At 42.0% G+C, this 18,606-nt stretch overlaps 2 protein-coding genes across 4 annotated transcripts in view; one reads left to right on the top strand and one right to left on the bottom strand.

Moving 5' to 3' along the window:
* Positions 1-8,028, top strand: part of LOC138963262 (CTP synthase 1-like) — a 37,124-nt gene extending 29,096 nt beyond the window's left edge. For both annotated transcript variants that reach the window (XM_070335327.1, XM_070335328.1), the window contains 4 exons: positions 636-732; positions 1,255-1,310; positions 1,954-2,050; positions 2,925-8,028. In XM_070335327.1, the coding sequence (XP_070191428.1) occupies positions 636-732; positions 1,255-1,310; positions 1,954-2,050; positions 2,925-3,187 (513 nt within the window). In that variant the 3' untranslated portion in view covers positions 3,188-8,028. The remainder of the gene's footprint in view (positions 1-635; positions 733-1,254; positions 1,311-1,953; positions 2,051-2,924) is intronic.
* A 2,318-nt stretch (positions 8,029-10,346) lies between these two features.
* Positions 10,347-18,606, bottom strand: part of LOC138963263 (ras-related and estrogen-regulated growth inhibitor-like) — a 79,011-nt gene continuing 70,751 nt past the window's right edge. The window contains exons 4-5 of one of the 2 annotated variants that reach the window (XM_070335329.1): positions 18,362-18,427; positions 10,347-15,630 (exon numbers count right to left, since the gene is read on the bottom strand). In XM_070335329.1, the coding sequence (XP_070191430.1) occupies positions 15,184-15,630; positions 18,362-18,427 (513 nt within the window). In that variant the 3' untranslated portion in view covers positions 10,347-15,183. The remainder of the gene's footprint in view (positions 15,631-18,361; positions 18,428-18,606) is intronic. The other variant, XM_070335330.1, reaches the window with a different exon arrangement.

Raw genomic sequence — 18,606 nt, 5'->3', positions numbered from 1 at the left:
TAAATTTTAAGTGAAAGTATCGAGTTCTGAGAAAACAATTACAAATGTTCAGCTTGGGTCTAAAGCTTTGGCGTTGTGGCTCAGGAACCCCTGAACATTTAGGATTGATATGAAAACAGTGCAAATGATGCTGAGGTATAAGAATGCAGGTTATGTTATAGCTATTTCTTTAATGTCTTTGGCAGTGAATGTTGAGGGTTTGAATTACAGTGGGACCCCCTTTTAAGACCACCCCCTATTTAAGACCACCCCCTATTTAAGACCACCCCCTATTTAAGACCACCCCCTATTTAAGACCACCCCCTATTTAAGACCCTGGTTTTCTACATTTTCTGTTCATAACCTCTGCAAATTTAACTTTTTTCCCCATCTCTTGGTTGGAACCTAGTAAGTGATCTGGATGTAACATTTTCCAAACACATATGACAAGGCTTGAGTACCGTCGTAAAATCCCTGATTTTCCCAAGAAAAGCAGCCTTTTTTTTAGACCTGTTTTTGCTAAGATTTGGGGAAGTTTTAAACAAAGGGTTCCACTGTATTCACTAAATTTAGCATGTGACAGTGTCTCACAGTGTGATGAAGTGTGATCATTTCCAAAATTGTCTTTGCTGACTGATGGGTATTGTGACGTGCAGGTGATCGACATGCCGGAACACAACACCGGCCAGATGGGGGGAACCATGCGCCTGGGGAAGAGGAAGACACTCTTCAAGACTGAGAACTCCCTCTTGCGTAAGCTTTTTATTGGATAATTATTTGTAAACTTGTGCTTGGGGAATTTCCTCAGTGAAATTTGGGCTGCAATCCCTGAGGATAGCGCACAGCGATGAAGTCGCACTCCGCAGTCTTTTTTTCCCCTCGCATTGAGATTTTTTGTGAGGTTTGGATCTTTATCAGAGGCATGCGTGCACATGGGGGTATTCGGACAACTGGAAGAGTCTGCATCAAGTTCTCTCTTGGAAATGAGTTCCTCGCTGAGACCCTGGTTCGAATCCACGCAGATAGCAACGAACTGGTTATAAAGCCAGTGCACTACTGACTGAGCTATAGAATACACGTACACTTCTATAAGTTCTTCATAGTAAGATCATCAAAAATTACAATTAAGTTGGTGTGATAATAAGGTAGAAGTTCAGTTTGATTCGTTAAGTGTTCTCGGACATACTTTGTGAACATGGTTGTTATTTTCTATTCTGACTGTTCTTTCCTTTGTGTTTGCTATGACAATTCAATTGTGAAATGTTTGGTTTCCAGGCAAGTTGTACAAGAACAAAGAGAGCGTTGACGAGCGACACAGACATCGCTACGAGGTGAGGGCCGTTTGACTAAAGTTGAATAGATATCAAGCTTCTGACAGTGAAATTTGTTCAGAACAGAACCTGATGAAGATACCTTTGGTTTTAAATATGATAAAAAGGATGTAACACAAAAGGAATCAATATGGCAGTGTGATTGTAATAACTTAAAAAATAATCCAAAAAAATATTCACAATCCCGCTGTCTCAGACACTTTGCTTAAAAACTTGTTTCGTTGTTTTTTTATACAGTATTTTCCTTCTAAGATTTCCCATATTAGTTCTCATTATCTGTGATCAAAACAGTGTAAAGCTGTACTCTTTGGTGACAAGGGAAAAAGGTAAACAATTTGCATTTTTTTTGCCTAGCTTAGTATTGCAGATATAAAACATTTGTCAAGGTTGGTTTTTATTTGACAGTGTTCCTAGACTGAGAGAACAAAAGATCAGTTAGACCTGGATAGAAAATATAAATAGGTCCAAATGTTTTGTCTAAAAATTTTTTTAAAAGTTCAGTCAGGAGACCTCCAAGTCAAAACTATAGGACAGTCGACCGGCCAGGGTTCAGAACAATGCGTCATATCAAAGAAGTATGAGTTGACGACCGAAGACTGAGGCCTGAGAACAACGCTGATTCTATACCTTTCGTTTGTCACAGGTGAACCCTGACTACGTTGCCCAGTTGGAAGAGAAAGGTCTGCGCTTCGTTGGCCGCAGTGAGGATGGGGCTCGTATGGAGATCATGGAACTGGAGAGTAAGTGATTCTATTCTTACTTTAATTGTGCTTTACTGAGTAGGGCGCAGTTTCGTTATTTGCTGTTTGACGGGTGCATGTTTGACGGGATCCATTCATTTGAAGGAAGTTGAAATGTAAACTTGAGCTTGTTGGCTGTGACTGTAGGTAAAGAGCCTGAAAGAGTGCTTATTGGCTGTGACTGTAGGTAAAGAGCCTGAAAGAGTGCTTATTGGCTGTGACTGTAAGTAAAGAGTCTGAAAGAGTGCTTATTGGCTGTGACTGTAAGTAAAGAGTCTGAAAGAGTGCTTATTGGCTGTGACTGTAGGTAAAGGGCCTGAAAGAGTGCTTATTGGCTGTGACTGTAGGTAAAGGGCCTGAAAGAGTGCTTATTGGCTGTGACTGTAGGTAAAGGGCCTGAAAGAGTGCTTATTGGCGTTGGTGGGCAGCTCTGTAAAGCTAAGCTCTAAGAGAGAGAGAGAATGAGTGTATGTGTGCTTGGTTGTTTGCGTGTGTAAGTATGCATGTGTCATTATTTGTGTGTGTGTATATTGGGTGCGAAAGTAAAACATGACGTCTACGCAAGTCTCCAAAGAAGCGCCATGAATGAAAAGAAATAGGTTAAGACCGCCATGAATGAAATAGGTTAGGACCGCCATGAATGAAAAGAAAAAGAAATAGGTTAGGACCGCCATGAATGAAAAGAAAAAGAAATAGGTTAAGACCAAAAGAAAAAGAAATAGGTTAAGACCGCCATTAATGAAAAGAAAAAGAAATAGGTTAAGACCGCCATGAATGAAAAGAAAAAGATATAGGTTAAGACCGCCATGAATGAAAAGAAAAAGAAATAGGTTAAGATCACCTTGAATGTAGAAATTCATCCTTTTTCTTCCAGATCACCCGTACTTCGTGGGAGTGCAGTACCACCCAGAGTACATCTCCCGTCCAATGAACCCTTCGCCGCCCTATCTGGGATTTCTCCTGGCCAGCTGCAACAAACTCACACAGTTTGCCCAGCGCGGTTTCCGCCCCTCCCCTCGCATGTCCTTCTGTGAATCGGACACCGACAGCGTCGATGATTCTGACGGAGATGAGGTGGCAAGGCTCACGACCAAAACGGCTGATTTCAGCCTCGCCGAGAAGAACAGCGCCGCTTGATGATAGTGCGAAGATAAGGTGTGGAAATGTGGAAAGGTAATGATGTATTGTTGTGACAGTGAAATCTGTGTTTTGATGAGTTGTAAACTGTGCAGTGTTCTGTTGCAAGGGGTGGAGAAAACGACTAAAGCAGTGAAGCTTGGTAGAGAAAAACCGAGCTGAGTGATGTTGGTGGGGGCTAGGGGAGAAGGGTGGTTGTAAGGGAGACTTGTTTGGGGGGTGAGTCTTGTGTTTTCATTATTCTTGGGTTTTCATGAGTTGTATTTTCATGAGCCTTGAGTTTTCATGAGTTTTACCTGTGGTATGGGGGTAGTAAAATGGGGTTAGCGGGGTTTGATGTACCTGTGATGTGGGGGTGGTAAAATGGGGTTGGCGGGGTTTGATGTACCTGTGTTGTGGGACTTGTGAATGTAATATTTGTGACACAAGTTTAGTTAAAGGGGTTTGGGGAACCTTTCTAGTGTGTTGAGGCAAGAGGGAATGTAGGATTTTATGACCAGAAGTTGGGCTGAAGGAGTTTTGAGAACCTGGAAACAGGTGTCCCGGCATTGCTTTTAATATCAACGCATGGGTGCAACTCTGCCGGCTACACGCCGGCAGCCGGTTTTTGGTTTCATCGGCTGCCGATGTTTTTGTTCCAGGAGAGGTGTTTTTTTGGCATTTTAAATACTAAAAAAGCTGGACCCCAACTTTTGCCGGTTTTTGGAATTTTCCAGGTTGCACCCATGTCAACATACCTGTACAGTATTTGATGACCATATGTTGTATTTAACAAAGCGTGTGAACTTGTAAAGGTCAACATGTTCTGTTTTAATGCTGTAAAGTAGTTTGTGGTGGAGAAGGTGTACTGATAAATGTACTTTGTGTGTTTGGAAGAGGTTATGTGATTTGTTTCAATGTTGTTGCTGTTTGTGGGAAAAGGTACAGAAGTTTGTCAACTGAGTCAGTGTTGTTCCCAGACACAGAGGACAAAAGGTCAGTTAGACCTGAATTAAAATTAATCATATATCAGTCAAAAAGTGTTGTGTTTAAAGACATGTACCCCACGTGTCAAAGCTTTCTGGCATTTGATAGGCCTTTGGTCAGAACAATGCGTCAGATTAAAAAAAGCAAGTGTAAATTACCAAAGATTGAGGCCTGGGAACAACACTCCTGAGTAAATGCCGAAGAGGTTGTTTGTGTGTTTGCAGTGTACATTTTCATGGAGTGTTCTGTATCAACAGAAGGATGTGTGCCATACGATACCCGTGTGATTTTTGGAGCAAGTAAATGTGAAGATGATAAAACTATACTTGTCTTTTTCTTGTCTTTTTTTTGCATTAAATGTGTGTGTGTTTTAAAAATTATTGTTTCATTTTGTATTTTCTCCTTTTTGATTTATTAAACTTAAAGACATTGAATGTTAGACTTTGAGGGAGTGGTCAGGGTAATATGCTAGAGATGAGTTTTATCATTATCAAGTTGATTAAATGTGGCACTTCACTTAGGTAATGGTTTGTTTCTAAAAAAAAATGTATAAAAAAATTTGATGTTGTTTGACTTTGAAGATTGGTCAGATACGTGGACTGGGCTGATGTCTTTAATGAGCAGGTAGCTAAAGAGAGATTTATTCGCTGTCTTTTATTGCGGAAAGCATCTTCACTATGATCATGTGTGAGGGGGGATGTGAAGTGTGGGGGTGGATTGGATTGTCTGTGCAAAAGAGGATAGGGATGGGTGTATCATGCAGATTGTCAAGATAACATTTTCATTTTAAGTGTGAAATGCTGCTAAAATGGAGGATGTGTGCTTTTTTTTTATCAATGATTCACTGGACAGTCTTCCGATATCGCCCAATGTGGGATTCATAAGCATACTGAACAAATTTGAATATTTTCACACTGCGCTCACAATTTCTTGTTGCAGAGGGGTGTCTATACAATGAACTCCCCTCTTCAAGACTCTCCAATTTAAGACTCTCCAGTTTAAGACTCCACCCTTTTAAGACCTTGATTTTCCAGATTTTCCTTTCACAGCCTCTGTAAATGAACCTCCATTTGAAGATTCCTTCTCTTTAAGACATGATTCTCTCAGACTTTTGTTGGTGTGAAAATGGCGATTCCACTGTTCTGAGAAGCCCTGGAGACTAGATCCAAGAATGCGCTGTAGAATGAAAGTTCACGAGAACTCGGATCTAATCTGTGAAATGTGTGTCTTGAGTTTGTAGACCTGCAAATGTTTTGTGAACCTTGGAAGTCTCAGGATGTAGATCTGTGAATGCTTTGTAGATTAATTTGACAGACATTGAATTCTGAGGTCTGTGAATGATTTGTAGAATGTGTAGTCGCTGAGGGGTTAGAACTGTGAATACTTTGTAAACTTTGAAGTTTCTAACGGTGTAAATCTGTAAATGCTTTATAGACTCTGCAGAGTTCTGAGTTCTGTGAATGATTTGTAGACTTAAATCACTGCACTTGGATCTGCAAATGCTTTAAAAATGTTATGGAGGGCGTAGATCTGTTCCGAATATAAGAGACTGCAGTCGGTAATTTTGCGTAGATTTTTTTTCATTGAGGTCTTGCTCTGTGAATGCTGAAGGTTATCAAAAGTGTGCCAAAAAGGGGAATAATGCAGAACATTTTGTTTGCTCAGGTAAAACTATCAGAGGAAATTGTGTGCTAAGTGTGAGTTCATGCAGATGAAATACATGTGTATCTCAATTGTGTGTGTCAATTTATCAATGTAAAAAGTTTTATGCTTTATGAATATGAAAAGTGAAAACCTGTTACATGTACGTACAATATTATTTTGTAAGTGTTGATTATAGTGAAATCCTGCTTCACACAATAGTTTTTTTAAAATTTGTCACACTTGTTTTAATGGAAACATTGAACATTACTGCTCATGCGAGAAAACGTTGACATCTTATTTACTCAGGGTTTCTTCTCTGTAAGATTTTGGATAAGATGTACATATCGGGGTATTTAGACAGGTAGTCCATATCTTTTTTCTATTTTTTCTGATGCAGCGTCATGCAGTTGAGATCGAGGGATTTAAAACGAAGTATAGAAATCACAATATTTTGTGATTACAGTGGTACCTGAGATAAAAGCACACCTTTGGAACAAGCCCAAAGTGTCCCTACAATGCAGGTGGCCTTTCACCACAGGTATATTTTGGTAGATAAAAGAGAAAGGGACAAGAGAAGGTGGCCTTTCACGAGAGGTATATTTTGGTACAGATAAAAGAAAAAGGGACAAGAGAATGTGGCCTTTCACCACAGGTATATTTTGGTAGAGATAAAAGAGAAAGGGACAAGAGAAGGTGGCCTTTCACGAGAGGTATATTTTGGTAGAGATAAAAGAGAAAGGGACAAGAGAAGGTGGCCTTTCACGAGAGGTATATTTTGGTAGAGATAAAAGAGAAAGGGACAAGAGAAGGTGGCCTTTCACGAGAGGTATATTTTGGTAGAGATAAAAGAGAAAGGGACAAGAGAAGGTGGCCTTTCACGAGAGGTATATTTTGGTAGAGATAAAAGAGAAAGGGACAAGAGAAGGTGGCCTTTCACGAGAGGTATATTTTGGTATAGATAAAAGAGAAAGGGACAAGAGAATGTGTCCTTTCACATGAGATGTCCTTTCATCAGAGGGGCCTTACATCGCAGGTATCACTGTAGTAGATAAGTATGGTGGTTTAGTGGTCAGTTCATTGTACTCAGTATTTCCAGACCCAGTTTGACACCCCCCTAATTAGGGTATGGATTGTTGATAAACTAATCGGGTCAATCAAAAATTGCATTGTTTTTCTTTCGTTTTCTTTACTTCAATGTATTTTAAACGTTTTGTTTTGTTAACGTTTTATACAGACAAGTGTAAATTGTGTTTCTGTCACAGAACACCAGACCCCCCGCGGGTTAGGGGGAAGAATTTACCCGATGCTCCCCAGCATGTCGTAAGAGGCGACTAACGGATTCTGTTTCTCCTTTTACCCTTGTTAAGTGTTTCTTGTATAGAATATAGTCAATTTTTGTAAAGATTTTAGGCAAGCAGTATGTAAGAAATGTTAAGTCCTTTGTACTGGAAACTTGCATTCTCCCAGTAAGGTCATATATTGTACTACTGTACGTTGCAAGCCCCTGGAGCAATTTTTTGATTAGTGCTTTTGTGAACAAGAAACAATTAACAAGTGGCTCTATCCCATCTCCCCCCTTTCCCTGTCGCGATATAACCTTCGTGGTTGAAAACGACGTTAAACACCAAATAAAGAAAGAAAGAAAGAATTGTTGATAAACTAATCGGGTCAATCAAAAATTGCTTTGGTTTTTCTTTCGTTTTCTTTACTTTAATGTATTTTAAAAACAACTTTTGTTAACGTTTTATACAGACAAGTGTAAATTGTGTTTGTGTCAGAGAACACCAGCCCTTGAGAGTTTGTGTTATTTCGCCTGTACATTTATTGAAGACAAATTAACAGGGTGGGAAAGTACATGTGTTAAATGTTTGTATGCCTCTCATATTGATCAACTTTAACGCTATTTCCCAATATTGCTATTTCATATGTTACGTAGATTTCCATTGGTCAATTGGGCAAAACTGAGCTCATTGCAAAATTGATATCGACGACATTTCCGTCGATATCAGTTTTGATATCAACGACCTCTTTATTGCTTACCCACTTCTGTTTAATTATCTATTCTGTTTGAATTTTTGACATTCACTGCGACACTGCATGTATTTATTTGATATTTTTTTTACTGCTGGACAGCTTGTGTTTCACATTGTATGGAACTTTATTGTGCTTGTACCATGTGTGTCGGTTCATTTTTATTTGGCTTTCAAATAAATCTTTGATATCAAATAAAACTGTTTTGTGTCACGATTGTATATTGTAGATCTCAGGTTTCTTGCCAGTATAAAGCCCTGAATGCTTTAAAGGGCAGCCTGGTCTCAAAAATGCGCGGAGTCGCGTGCAAAAACGCGTTTAAGAGTTTTCCGAGTTGATTCAACTAAAGACTGTTGATTTGGTCCAGAAGAAGACACTTTCATCATTAGTTTGAAACCATTAAAATGTGTGAAACTTTCTGCTAGTTCTCACAATCCGCAAAAAAAACGAAGCAGTTGGCAGGCCGAAACGACTCAAAATCCGCGACCGACGACTCTGTCAGCACAAGAAAGACGCCGCAGCGTTAGCCTTGCTGTGACGTCACTCGAGGAAGCCGATAAGGCCGCTGTGAAGTTTACAGTACAATGACAGCTGGACATCTGCAATGCTGTACGCGTGATTGATTCTTGCATAAAGTAAAGTATTAAGATGGTGGTATCTTCTCAAGACCCACGTTCCCATTTTCTCTTCTTTGATCTGACCGACTGCAACCTTTACAAGTCATTTCTAAAGTGGTTCACATGCTGTTGCTACTCCTCCCGGTTAAACCATAAAGTTGCTCAACCACAGACCCTCGTGTCCCTTGTCAGCAGACACTGTACACTTATGAAGAAGGTCCGCTTGAGGTGTCACACCAATTACCGTGTACGTGTGAGGTACTGAATTCAAGACAAAAGCCAACTCTGTCGGTGGGAAAATCTAGGAAAGAGATGATGATAATACATCTTCAGTTACTCACTCAAGTAGATAGACGAGATAAGAAAAAGGGAAGAGAGACGGAGACAAAGATGAAACAGTGGATCTAGTGTGGAAAATGGGGGAGGGGGGTTCGGCCGCAAAAAATCAAAGATGAATTTGTCAAACTGTGTTTGTGATGGTTATCGTGTGTGTGTGTGTGTGATAACACGTATGTGTGTGTGTGTCTGTGTATATGTGTGATAACGAGTGTGTTTGTGTGTGTGTGTTTGTGTTCCTCGACGCGTGACAATATCTGCCAATAAGTTGAACAAAAACAGGGTTCAAGTGGAATAAAAGCAGGAGGGGGACGGAAGACATGTTATGAACTCCGTTTTTTACTGCGAAATTTTGGCCTGGGAAAAGTCACCCCATCCTAAGTTTCTCTTCACCTACGCGTGAAGTATGCTTGAGGGCTTGACTAGACAACCCGATTGCGCCCATTACACGGCATAAAGAGAGCACCGTTCAACCCGGCCGATTCCGCGGCTGACGTCACGCGTCCAAGGGAAGTAATTTTCGAGCGGGCTGCATTGACTGGGCCAAGAATGCAAACTTTCTTCGATTAAAGACATTGTAGCATGTCTAAAGTCTTCGGACTTGTGTTATCAAGCTGTCAAAATCACCAAGTAACTTTTAAGTATAGTTTTAGTTACATGATAACTCATTCTGAGGAACAGATTTTGAGAGCCACAACCCGACAGCTGCCCTTTAAGTGGGATGGTCCGTTGTTGCTGACTTTTATTTTCTCTCCATGTAATCAGAAACTTAGATCTGGTATCATACAAAAGTACAGCTTTTAACTAGTTTCATTTGTGCAAATAATTCAACTTAGGTTTCGTCTTGTTTGCTTGAATGATATTGAACAAAGAATGTGCTTGCAGACTATGAAATTTAACCTGTAGCAAGACAAATTGGAACATTTTAATAAGCAGTTAATCTGAGGTTTGTTTTGAAGTCTATTCAGATTTCACAGGCGTGGATACTAAATAGAGGCTGCTATTGGGGTTTCATTGAAGTAGTTTTAACATTTCAAAATTACGTCACTGAGCTTTTAAGGTGAACAGTTTGTTACATATTTTCTTTAACTCAAAGTTTGAAAAACAGCAGTGACAGTGCAGCTGTGACCAATTACTAGAAGGAGAGGGAAAAAATGATGGTGGATTATTTTGTGCCAAGGGAGTGCACTTCACTCGCTCTCAATACCCACATGAAAACAAGAGTTGTCTCCAGTTCACCAGGGCTCGACAAGTGTTCCAAGAAAGCAAACACTGATTGCTGCGCTCTTTTCTTTTTTCCCCATTTTTTCTGTGCCTAGATAAAAGCGACTGTGTGGTGTAGTGTAAAACAATACGAGAACAAGCGACATTAATCAAAGTTAAGAAATGAAAGAAACCATGATAATGGCACCATCACTAGCACCACTATGCCGACATAGTACGCATGCATGCTGGCGAGTATAGACACGAACACACAATCATACAGACAAACACACACACACACACACACACACACACTCGAACACATCTGCACACACACACACACACGTCCCGAGTCAGGAGCGAATTTTTGGAAAAAATATCTTTATTCAGGAAGAAGTCACATCAATGCAAAGCCCTCCTGTTTTTTTGCGAAGGACCAACATGTAATTATATAAACAATCTCTGCACAGTACTGTACATATTTCAAGTAATTTGACTCGCTCATTCTGAGATGAACAGAATATTATGTGAACCATTCTTGTCATAATAAACGCCATTTCCATAAGAAATGTGAAGGTTCAAATAATATCAGTTTTGATTTTTTTTGACGCATTAAATCAAGCATCACAATCGAGAGGAAAAAAACACCACACCAACAACGACAAGACGAACCAGAGAGAGGGGAGGGTGGGGGAAGAGAGAGGGAGAGGGAGAGAGAGAGAGAGACAGGGAGAGAGAGAGCCAGGGAGAGAGAGTGAGAGAGAGGGAGAGAGAGAGAGAGAGTAAGAGAGAGACTGCCAGAGACAGCGGAAAACAGAAGGAAGTTAGTGCAACGCTACGAAAATATTTAGCATGCATGCACAAATAAATATGCCGTTTTAAAATCACGTTTGGAATCAAATCATTCAGCAGAAATTAGCATTGTAAAATCAAAACAACACAAAACAACTACCGGATAGCAAGGCTGGTGGGCTAGAAAACAAATAAAGAAAAACGAAAAAGAAAGACAGGAATAACTCATTATCATAATTTACAGTGTTTCAAGAAAACACATTTATAAATACACAAAGCATTCTCCGTTGATTCCACTCCGGCAAGACAAATCCTGCAATCCCCTTTTTGAAACAGACAATTTTCGGCGAATTTGTTTTCAGTATGTTACAAGAAATCCGCATAATCACAAAACCAGTTGAAAGTAATCCTGAAAATAAAGACTGGAAGGATGCGCATGAATTCTCTGAACTCACACAGTGTAAAACAGCCTAGAACAACTATTGTTTGGCTCCGTCTCCACTGTACTTTATTTAGGAAGAAAAAACATTGCAGAAAACGCATTTCACCAACTCTTCAAATTCATTGGACAAAGTTGGATCTAGGTCCCAGAAGGCCCAAACTTACCCGGTAAATGTCACTTTTTTTTTTCTAAAGGAGAGACCCAAAGTATCCCTTTCAAATGCTAAATTTCAAAAGCATCTGGAGGAATTTATCATCAAAATACATTTTATGCCTGAGAAATGCTTCTTTTCGCATCTCATACTATCAAAGTTAGCCGTGTTTTCCTTTACGGGCAAAGTAAGACCCAACGCGCGCGTTGTAAAGTAATATAGCTATTCTGATGGACACGTGGGGGAATTCGGGGGCTGTGATTGGATGGTCTCACACATCCCTTTTCCGATCATCAAAGCATAACGCTACGAAAGTTGGCCATTTTTGCCGATATCCAAACGATATCGGCAATAACAAAGACGCATGGTTCCGGTTTCTTCCACGTGTATAAAGTACACGCATACCTCGCCAGGTTTGTTTCTGTCACTCTGTGACTAGTCGACAGACGATGCCATTTGCTTTGTGTGTGTTTTTGTTGTTGCTTGCTGTACATGACATACATTACGTGTAAAATCCAGTTCTTTAACAGGCAACAAACCTTGCAAATTTCCAGAAGCTGCAATCTGAAGCGGCGACCTATCTCGGATTCTAGCAGACGATCTCTTCAATGTTTAACACAAAATCAGCAAACTCTCCTGTCGCATAGAACGTCCAATATATAGTGCATTGTTGAAATGAAGTTACCGGTGTAACACGAAATTTTTACTCCACGAAAAATGTACTCCGGAGTAAATATTTCGTACGAAATTCTTACTCCGAGTACACTTTTTGTACGAGAAAAGAACTCCCCAAGGCACGAAAAAATTACTCCCTCCACGAAATTTTTACTCCCCATTTTTTTTTACTTCCAGTAAAAATCTCGTACGCAAAAATGGGATGCGGGCGAAGGGATAATGCCAATAAGTGATCTCACGCACACGAATATCGCGCTACCCTCCCTCCACCCCTTCCACCACCAAGACTAACAGGGGACAAGGGAGTAAACATTTCGTACACCTGGCATGGGAAGTTAAATTGCTTGTGTTGGGGTGAAGTAATTTATTAGTTATTGATTCGTCAGGGGAGTAACATTTTTGTACGAAATGTTTATTCGGAACTCACCTGTCTTGGGGAGTAATTTTCTCTTGTAATGGGGGAGTGCTTTTTTCGTAAAGGGAGTAACTTTTTCGTACGAAATGTTTACTCCGGAGTAAAAATCTCGTGGGAGTAATTTTCTCGTGTTACACCGGTCTGAAACATTTCGTCGTTTCTTCTGAGACAATCCTTGTTCTCTTATCATCTACAGATTTACCGCTGTCTTCACCACGCGAATTCCCAACAGAAGTCAGACTTTCGAACATACAATCTACGTTGGCAAGCATGATACGTCATGACGTCATATGATTCCTAACATATTGACGTAATGCTAAACATCCGGTTATCTTGAGTTTTCTCCGTAATACATGTCCGTGGGTTTTTCAATGTTCGGTCATTTCCGTAGCTTCATACGGAAAGGGAACCGTCGTCTGCAATCATCAACGACATGGACCATTCTGGTTCTTGTCGCTGACAAAAACATGATTCTAACACAGAATTTAATGTCAGAATAGCTATATAAACGCTATTGTGTTTTCATCGTAGCAATAGGGTCCGATATTTAGACTCGAACAAGTATAATGCGACTCGTCTTCGACTCGTCGGCATTATACTTGTCTCGTCTAAATATCGGGCCCTATTGCTACACTGAAAACACAATAGCTGTTAATATTCGATTAAAAAACAACAACAACAACACAATGCCATCTTTTTTTCGATTCTGTACCAAGTTTCAGTCGATGTCTCCGTAACCTCTGTATCGTTACATACAGTATGTATCACATCTGACTTAAACACTTCATTTACATTAAAATTATGTTAACACATACACACTGTTGACAGCTGCACACGAAGAATTTGCATAGCCGATGGACTTTTCTCTTGTCCTTCCCGACAACAGTAAACCGACGCTGACAGTGGTCCATCTGGTGATGGACTTTTCTCTTGTCCTTCCCGACAAGAGTAAACCGACGCTGACAGTGGTCCATCTCACAGTGGTCCATCTCACAGTGGTCCATCTGGTGATGAAAGCTCTCAACAAGTGTCTTGGCCTCCGGAAGCTATACGAACAAATGCCTTATTTGTCCTGAATTGGCTTCAAGCGAGTCTAGTGAAAAGTCTAGGTAAAAATCAACATTTCTTTTGCTGTGGTTGTTTTCGACCAGCAGAACAACACGCATCCTTCAAACTCTGTCCAATTGCAAACTGCTACAAGAAGTATAGTGGCTTCTATACCTCCTTATCAGGGACGTCCAAGTGACCATTGTGGGATGGAGGCCATCCACTGAAGACTCAGGCATCAAATGCTCATGAAATTCCACCCTGAAGATTCTGCGGTATGTCCCTGTGACGCATCTTTGATGACGGTGGAACACTCACTACCTGCAGAATTGTCCGACACACCGGTTTCGTGGACTCACGGCGGTCACACTGACCGTTTCGATCGTCAACTGGCGACTGCGGTTGTCCGAACCGGTGCAAGGTAAAGGCAGCACTGTACTCGGGCAACTCCCGTGCGACGAAGCACAGTCGGCCAACTGGAATCTTTTTAATCAAACACGATTTCGTCGGATTATTGCATTTCACTCGTTCAGCTACAGTTGACCGACTGTGTTGTCGGCCTATGAATCCGGCCCCAGGCTTGCTGACAAGCCGACGAGGAAAAGGTTCCTTGGACCCGCTTTGGAGTGCACCCAGCGTGCTGCAACATTCATCAGGGCCTCTGGAGTTGCTGTCTGAGCGAAGCGACGATGAAGAACAAGAAAACTAGAAGCACCAGCTAACTCGCTAAGATCTTCCATTCCTTTTTTTTTTTTGCAGCAAAGGAAATTTCGAGAGAAGCACCAATCTATGTTTTTGGGGGGAGCAACAGCCAGCAATGTTTGTTTCTAAATAATATTTCCAATGCTGTTATTTCATCAGCATTGATCACAAAGGAATCGCCACCCGGACATCAGTCAGACATTATCGAGCCAGTTTGTAAGATCGCACCCAGGGTATGTTTTCATTCAAACCGACCACACAAATATTAACATGAAGATTAATTATCTCAGACTCACACAACATGTCTTTGTTTTTTAACGTAGAAGTCCTAATGCGCAAGGTTGTCAAAGCGATTGACCCTCGCCGGGGAATCAGTGCCTCTTTGTGTCTTTTATGGACAACATTGGAGAATTGACTTTCACGATTGGAAACCGGCCAAAACTGAACACCACACTTTGTACTTGGCGCGTCCAGCATCTGGAAGATGTGAGTAATTTAGTGGTACAATATACTTTCATCATCAAAGTCAACGACAGCACACAGCCAGTTCCTGATTCACATGTACACTAGCCCTACTGCACACACACACACACTCTCTCTCTCTCTCTCTCTCTCTCTCTCTCTCTCTCTCTCTCTCTCTCTCTCTCTCTCTCTCTCATGACAGTTTGTAAGACTAGGCTGTGTCTTAAACCTCATCCTTATCAAAGACCAGTCAGTCAAGTCAGTCAATCTCCCTCACTCTCGACGCATGTACGGGCGGCTCTACAAACAGCGCTCAAACTATGACTGAAAGTTCTAAAGCGCCACGTTTTCAAAATGTGTAAATTCCGAGTCGAGCGCCATGTTTTCAAAATGTGTAAATTCTCGAGCGCCATGTTTTCAAAATGTGTAAATTCTCGAGCGCCATGTTTTCAAAATGTGTAAATTCTCGAGCGCCATGTTTTCAAAATGTGTAAATTCTCGAGCGCCATGTTTTCAAAATGTGGAAGTTCTAGAGCGCCATGTTTTCTCGGCGAGGTTCCGGAGACTCTGTCGGATCTGCAGCTTGGCGGCCACGGCAGGTCTCTGCATGATCCACGACAGCTTCTCTCGTTTCTTGTGCACCGTGCGGACCTGTCGACACAGACACTGAAACACGTCCTCCACGCTCTCAGGATCATCGCTGGCTGACACCTCTCTGTACACACACCCGTGTTCCGCTGCCCACGCGCTGCAGTCCGCGCTTGACACGCGCCGGAGGTGAATCAGATCACACTTGTTGGCCGCGATGGCCACCGGAAGTCTGTCGTCGTCGCGCACACTGCGCAGGCGCGGCACGAGGTCCTGCACGCATGCCCAGCTGCTGGCGTCTGTGATGGAGAAGACCAGGAGGAAGCCGTCTGCCCACGTGATCGGGTCCTCGCGCGGCTCTCGAGACGTCGACTGAGGACAGAAATGAGGGAGAATAAGTCAAATATATTAATTCGAGTGATATAACCTAGCACAAATACTGTCTCACATCGCCCCACGAGCTATACTGTTCAGGTTTGGGGATGTACTATGATTATGTGCCAAAATGGCGCTTTATTAGGTGTACTAAGGCCAACACACACAAAAAATAGGTGTGGTTACGGTAACCCGACGTACCCTATTTTTAGGGGCCGACCCTATAACTTTTTTTTACATTTGTCAAAAAAAAAAAAAAAAAAAAAACCCCGGCCGAGTGCAGAAAACGCAATGAAAGCGAAAGCGCTCGAGTTGCACACTTATTTCCCTGTCAAGTAGGTTTAATTTGTACACATTAGAAAAAAAAGTTAAAAAAAACAAAAAGTGATTGCTTACCTTCCTTCCCTATTTTTTTTGGCTATGTTACCTTAACCACACCTATTTTTTTTTTGGCCTAACTTTAACTACATAGATTATAGATATATGTGCAAGAAAATAGTACACATCAGGGTGGTAAAAACTGAGACATTCGTCGACAAGACAAAATGCTTTGTAGATGTGTACCACAGAGAATAGTGATGGACACAACAACATTGGGGGGGGGGGGGGGGGGGGGGAGGGGGTGGTGTTCTTATCCCACGTAAAAGCCGGACCAGATCTGAGACAGCGAGGCGGAGTGGGCCTTTAAACGATAGAGAACGTGTCTTTAAATTTGTTTGTTTGTTTGTTTGTTTGTTTGCTTAACGCCCAGCCGACCACGAAGGGCCATATCAGGGCGGTGCTGCTTTGACATATAACGTGCGCCACACACAAGACAGAAGTCGCAGCACAGGCTTCATGTCTCACCCAGTCACATTATTCTGACACCGGACCAACCAGTCCTAGCACTAACCCCATAATGCCAGACGCCAGGCGGAGCAGCCACTAGATTGCCAATTTTAAGGTCTTAGGTATGACCCGGCCGGGGTTCGAACCCACGACCTCCTGATCACGGGGCGGACGCCTTACCACCAGGCCAACCGTGCCGGTGTGTCTTTAAATGAAACAAGTGGTTGAGCATTGTATCGAGCCAGCAGTGCCAGACAAGAGAAAGCAGACGCGAGATAACGTGACACAGTTACACCACTGTCTTGTAGTCTCACTCTCTGGCATGTCTGCGAGTCTTACTCGGATTAGCAGCAGAAGTCTGGCGGGTTTTTGTGCGCTTGGTGTAATTATCGTTACGTGCAGGGATTCTTGTGCGCTTGGCGTAATTATTGTTACGTGCGCGCGTGGATTTTTGCGCGTTTGCTGTAATTACCGTTACGTGTCCGTTGATACGCGGGCTATGTGTGAAACACCTAAACCTGGCTTTCTTTTCGGCTGTGATTTTTGCCGTGTAGGAAACGCGCAAACTGAAAAGTTTAGACATGTTTTTGTCTCTCCGTTTGTTTTAAACATCTAGGCCTACTTTGGTCAAAGAGTAAGGAGGGAAGGTGCTGATGGTCGTTTAGTTCCTAATTCACGTCAAGATAACTCTGATTATAACAAAAAAATTAAAAGAAAGATGAAAAAAAAAGAAAAAAGAAAAACAGATTAAAAACTTGACTTGCAAGTCTTCGGCGAACTAGACTTGTAACAGAAAATAATTTTACATTCATATATTTATTTTTCTAACTTATTTATATGTTTGTTCTATACATTCAGGAAATCTGACCACCATCACCCGCCACTGCTCCTCCCATTCCGACAACCCTTCCACATCCTTCAATTACCCGAGAAGCCACCAAGCCTTCAAGACCCCCACCAAGGAGTTTTTCAAAGAGATACGACTCTGCAGGCCCGCAAGCAGCAGACACAAACCTAGGGCTAGAACAATAGGGCTAGAACAATAGGGCTAGAACAATAGGGCTAGAACAATAGGGCTAGAACAAGGCTAAACATCAGAGAGATAAGACTCTGCAGGCCCGCAAGCAGCAGACACAAACCCAGGGCTAGAACAATAGGGCGAGAACAAGGCTAAACATCAGAGACATGCTGCATTGCCAAGTCAGCTGGTGCGCTGTCTAAAGATAGGCAAGCATTGATTCTGATTGTTTTCTTTTTTTTTCTTCTAACTTTTAGGTGTGTAGTGTGTGTGTGTGTGTGGGGGGGGGGGGGGGGTGCGGGGCGGGCAGTGGCGTCGGGATGGGGAAGATGCATCATTCGACATTTCTTTTGGTTGCTGTTTGTCGCTATCGTTGTTGTTGCTGTTGTTGTAGTTGTAGTTGTTGTTGTTTTGCAAGATTGGGAAAAACATACTTGTCTGTCGAATATCCTGGATAGGGTCACAGTGTCGCATGTGGAACAATGTCCCTGGCTGCAAGGGGGATAAGGAAGGAAAAGAGTTTTTCGAAAAGTGTACCGAAGCGTGACTGTAGAGTACACACACTGTTGGCTATAGTGTCTGACTCAGTTGGTCGCAAAATCCACTTGCAGTGTCAAACAAAAGTCGACAACTGCCCAGCCCCGTGTCTGAATGTGTCTGTCACGGTGTGTGTGTGTGTGTGTGTGTGTGTGCGTGTGTGTTTGGTGCTTGTGTGCGTGCGTGTACGTGTATGTGTATGTGCGTGCGTGCAGTGCGTGCATGTGTATGTGTGTGGGATGTGTGTGTGTGCGTGCATGTGAGTGTGCGTGCGTGCTTGTGTGTGTGTGCGTGTGTGTGTGTGTGTGCTGATGCTGGTGGTGTATTTTGTTTTGCTTTGTTCACCGCTAGCAGTCGTTGATCCTTCCACTTTTGTTGTTCTGGGCTGTCCCTAGCTCCCCATACATCTCTCTAGACGAAAACATAAAATGAAAACAAGTCGCGTAAAGCAAAATTGATACATTGAGTTCATTTGTCAAACTCGCAGAATGAAATCGAACGCACTGCATTTTTTTCAAGTAGGTTCACCTAAAACCCGCAGCCGAGAAAGCGCATTGTATGAAGATAATCTTTCTATCAGTTTAAATGAA

The sequence above is a fragment of the Littorina saxatilis genome, linkage group LG3 (genome assembly GCF_037325665.1).
Source record: "Littorina saxatilis isolate snail1 linkage group LG3, US_GU_Lsax_2.0, whole genome shotgun sequence".
NCBI classification, from domain to species: Eukaryota; Metazoa; Mollusca; class Gastropoda; order Littorinimorpha; family Littorinidae; genus Littorina; species Littorina saxatilis.
This window is presented reverse-complemented; position numbering and strand designations above follow the sequence as displayed.